This window comes from Aplysia californica, unplaced genomic scaffold (genome assembly GCF_000002075.1).
Source record: "Aplysia californica isolate F4 #8 unplaced genomic scaffold, AplCal3.0 scaffold00952, whole genome shotgun sequence".
In the NCBI taxonomy this organism is placed as follows: Eukaryota; Metazoa; Mollusca; class Gastropoda; order Aplysiida; family Aplysiidae; genus Aplysia; species Aplysia californica.
The window spans coordinates 151,145-153,980 of NW_004798222.1; the positions used below are offsets into that span (position 1 = coordinate 151,145).

At 42.5% G+C, this 2,836-nt stretch overlaps 1 protein-coding gene across 1 annotated transcript in view; it reads right to left on the bottom strand.

Annotated features, from left to right (window-relative positions):
* Nucleotides 1–2,386, bottom strand: part of LOC101849090 (hillarin-like) — a 20,353-nt gene extending 17,967 nt beyond the window's left edge. The window contains exons 1-2 of the mRNA XM_035973012.1: nt 2,345–2,386; nt 206–400 (exon numbers count right to left, since the gene is read on the bottom strand). Coding sequence (XP_035828905.1) covers nt 206–400; nt 2,345–2,386 — 237 coding nt within the window. The remainder of the gene's footprint in view (nt 1–205; nt 401–2,344) is intronic.
* Between the last annotated feature and the right edge of the window lie 450 nt (nt 2,387–2,836).

The window sequence follows — 2,836 nt, forward strand, 5'->3', positions numbered from 1 at the left end:
TTTTTTTCCAAATTGACATATTTTATATCATTTAGTAGCACCACGGGAGGGGGGTGCAGAAAAAGGGTGGAGAGCTTTGTAGTTTTACGAGATATAGATATTATGTCTAATCATTATTTTTATTTCAATCTTTTTTTCTTTTTTTTTTTTGGGCGGGGGGGTCAGAAAACAATTGGATTGACTTTGTCAATAATAATGTACTGACCTTGTCAGCGCGTTTGTCCAAGACTCTGTACTTGTCTATGTGGAAGATGTCGCCCTTGTTGGTGGGGGGCGGGGAGGGGCGGGGCAGAACCTCCACCTGCTTGTGGTCCTCCACATAGAGGGCGTGGCCCTGGCTGTAGGCGTAGTTGGGCTGTAGCTGGTAGGTGGCCATGAAACAGCCGGGCATCTGCGTCACCTGTAAGGACGGTTTGTTTTTTGAGGGGCTTTTGTTTTTGTTTGTTGTTGCTTTGTTTTTGTTGTTGTTGTTGTTGTTGTTGTTGTTGTTGTATTGTTGTTGTTGGGTTGTTGTTTGTTGTTGTTGTTGGGTTTTTTTTTGGGGGGGGGGGTTGTTTGGTTGGATTTTTTTATTTAAAAAAAATTTATTGTGGGGTGGGGGGTGTGGGGTTAAGGGGTGGTAATTGTTTCACGGTGCTTGCAACTGCATAAGGTCACATGAGCGCGCGGGACACATTAAGCATTTTCAGTTGGTTGGAATTTTTTTTAATTTTGCCCGGATGGCGGCCGAAGCCTACTCTTATCGATTTGAGACCACCAAGGGGTCTTTAACGTACGCAACTTGCACACGGGTCTCTGGGGAATGTTGTTTAGTTGGTTTTGTTGTTGTTGTGGTTGTTATTGTTCTTGTTTGTTGTTGTTGTTGTAATTGTTGTTTTTGCTGTTGTTGCTGTTGTTATTGCTCTTGTTTTTGTTGTTGTTGTTGTTGTTGTTATTATTGTTGTTGTTGTTGTTTTTGTTGTTGTTGTTGTTGCTGTTGTTGTTATTGTTGTTATTGTTGTTGCTGTGGGCAGTGTCGTTATTTTAAAGTAACAATGTTCTTCTTCACGTTCCCCTGCTAGATCTCAAGCGAGATCGACTGCTGTTTCTTCAACATACGGAGGACCTGCCGGGCGGTGCTACTGACGGAAGTGTCTTTAGGCCATTCCAAAAGGGAGGGGAGGGGGGGGGGCATTAACATCTCGAGTTTTTATGCACAGTAGAGAACTGTAGTTGTAAATGAGCTGATTCATCAATGCCATGCTCATAACTGCCTGAACTGCAACAGGGAACTGCTACTTTTTCTGCCCTAGTCCTTACTATCGTCATTTCCCCTCTATTTCTTTTGTATGTTTGTCGCACTCTTGTGACCCACTATTTCCGGGGTGCCATGATAGTCGAAGCAGACATTGTGATGTTGAGGCTAGAGAGGGGAGCAGAGTAAGTCTGATTCCCTGTAAGGACTTCTCTGTTGACATCCACCCCTTGGCGCTCAAATGACCTTATGCAGTTGCGAGAGCCGTAAAACCTCCACTAAAAAAATAAACTTCGGAGTAACTGATTTTTAAAGTCTGTGACAGTTTGTCCTACAATGGCTTCTTGCCTCCAGACAGCCTCATTCCGATTTCGAAGATACTCTTTGTGGGTTTTTTAACTAACTAGAGTATTTTTAGTTTAGGTAGGAATTAATTAAGCTTTTTGCTCTGGTGGCGACATAAGCCTTCACTTGTCGATTTTAGGACCACCAAGGGATCATTATTGTGCGCAACTAGAACACAGGACTTCCGAAAATGTTCACCCTTATCCAAGAAGGCTAGGTCATCAATCTTACCTACTCTAAGATCAGGGGTGTGGGTGAAAGAGAGCAGTAAAATGGAAGCCTACAAGTCATGATGTGGTAGAATCAGGCTCTCGTCAAACTGTAGGCATTTGGGGCTATTAGTATCATCTTAAAGTTAAAGACTGTTCCTTTGTCTTCTTCAAGGTGAAAAAATATCCTTCTATGTTGAATAAAAGTCAAAGTATTTGCTATTGAAAGAGGTCAAAGTCGCTTTGTTTTAGAGGTAAAATTAGCGAGAAAATGGTCACCAAAGTCTGGTAACTTCCATAGTCTAAGATACCTTGGAAACTGAACATTTACATTTTTGGGGCCTTAAATCAAGATTTTTTAGTAAAATTTACCCAGAAATGTGTTTGTAAATCGACTTAAATGGTTCTGACACAAAAGAGGAAATATTTTCTAAAATTTACCATCAGCCCAAAAAAAAATTCCAATTTCTTTGACTTCATTATTATGACGAACGCCTGATTTCCCCACGATGCCTCACATATTATACATTCGTCGACGTAGACGCTTTGTCCATACCTTCACCCGCTCATGACGCTCACTTGACAGACCACACCCCATGTCCTCAGCTCACGGACGGGCCGAAAATGACGTCAGGCCAGACTAGTCCAGGGCTTGGTTGAGCCACCGGTCAGCAGAAGGTGGACATCAGTGACGGAACAGCCTGTGTCCACCTGGTACAAGTGGCCTGGCAGAGGTTTCAACAGAAAAAAAATCTTTTTTTAAAGCTGTAGAGGTCAAATCATTTGAGAGAATGACAACGTAAAGGGTTGAAATGAAATCGTAACTCAAGAGTAATATGCAAGGCGATATGGATGAAAATTCTTCTTTAAATGCACCCACAGATACACACACATACTCACATATACACATATATACATACGCACGCATACACGTGTGCGCGCACGAGCACACACACACACACACACACACACACACACACACACACTCACACACACACAATCACACATACACTCACTCACACACACACACACACACACACACACACAC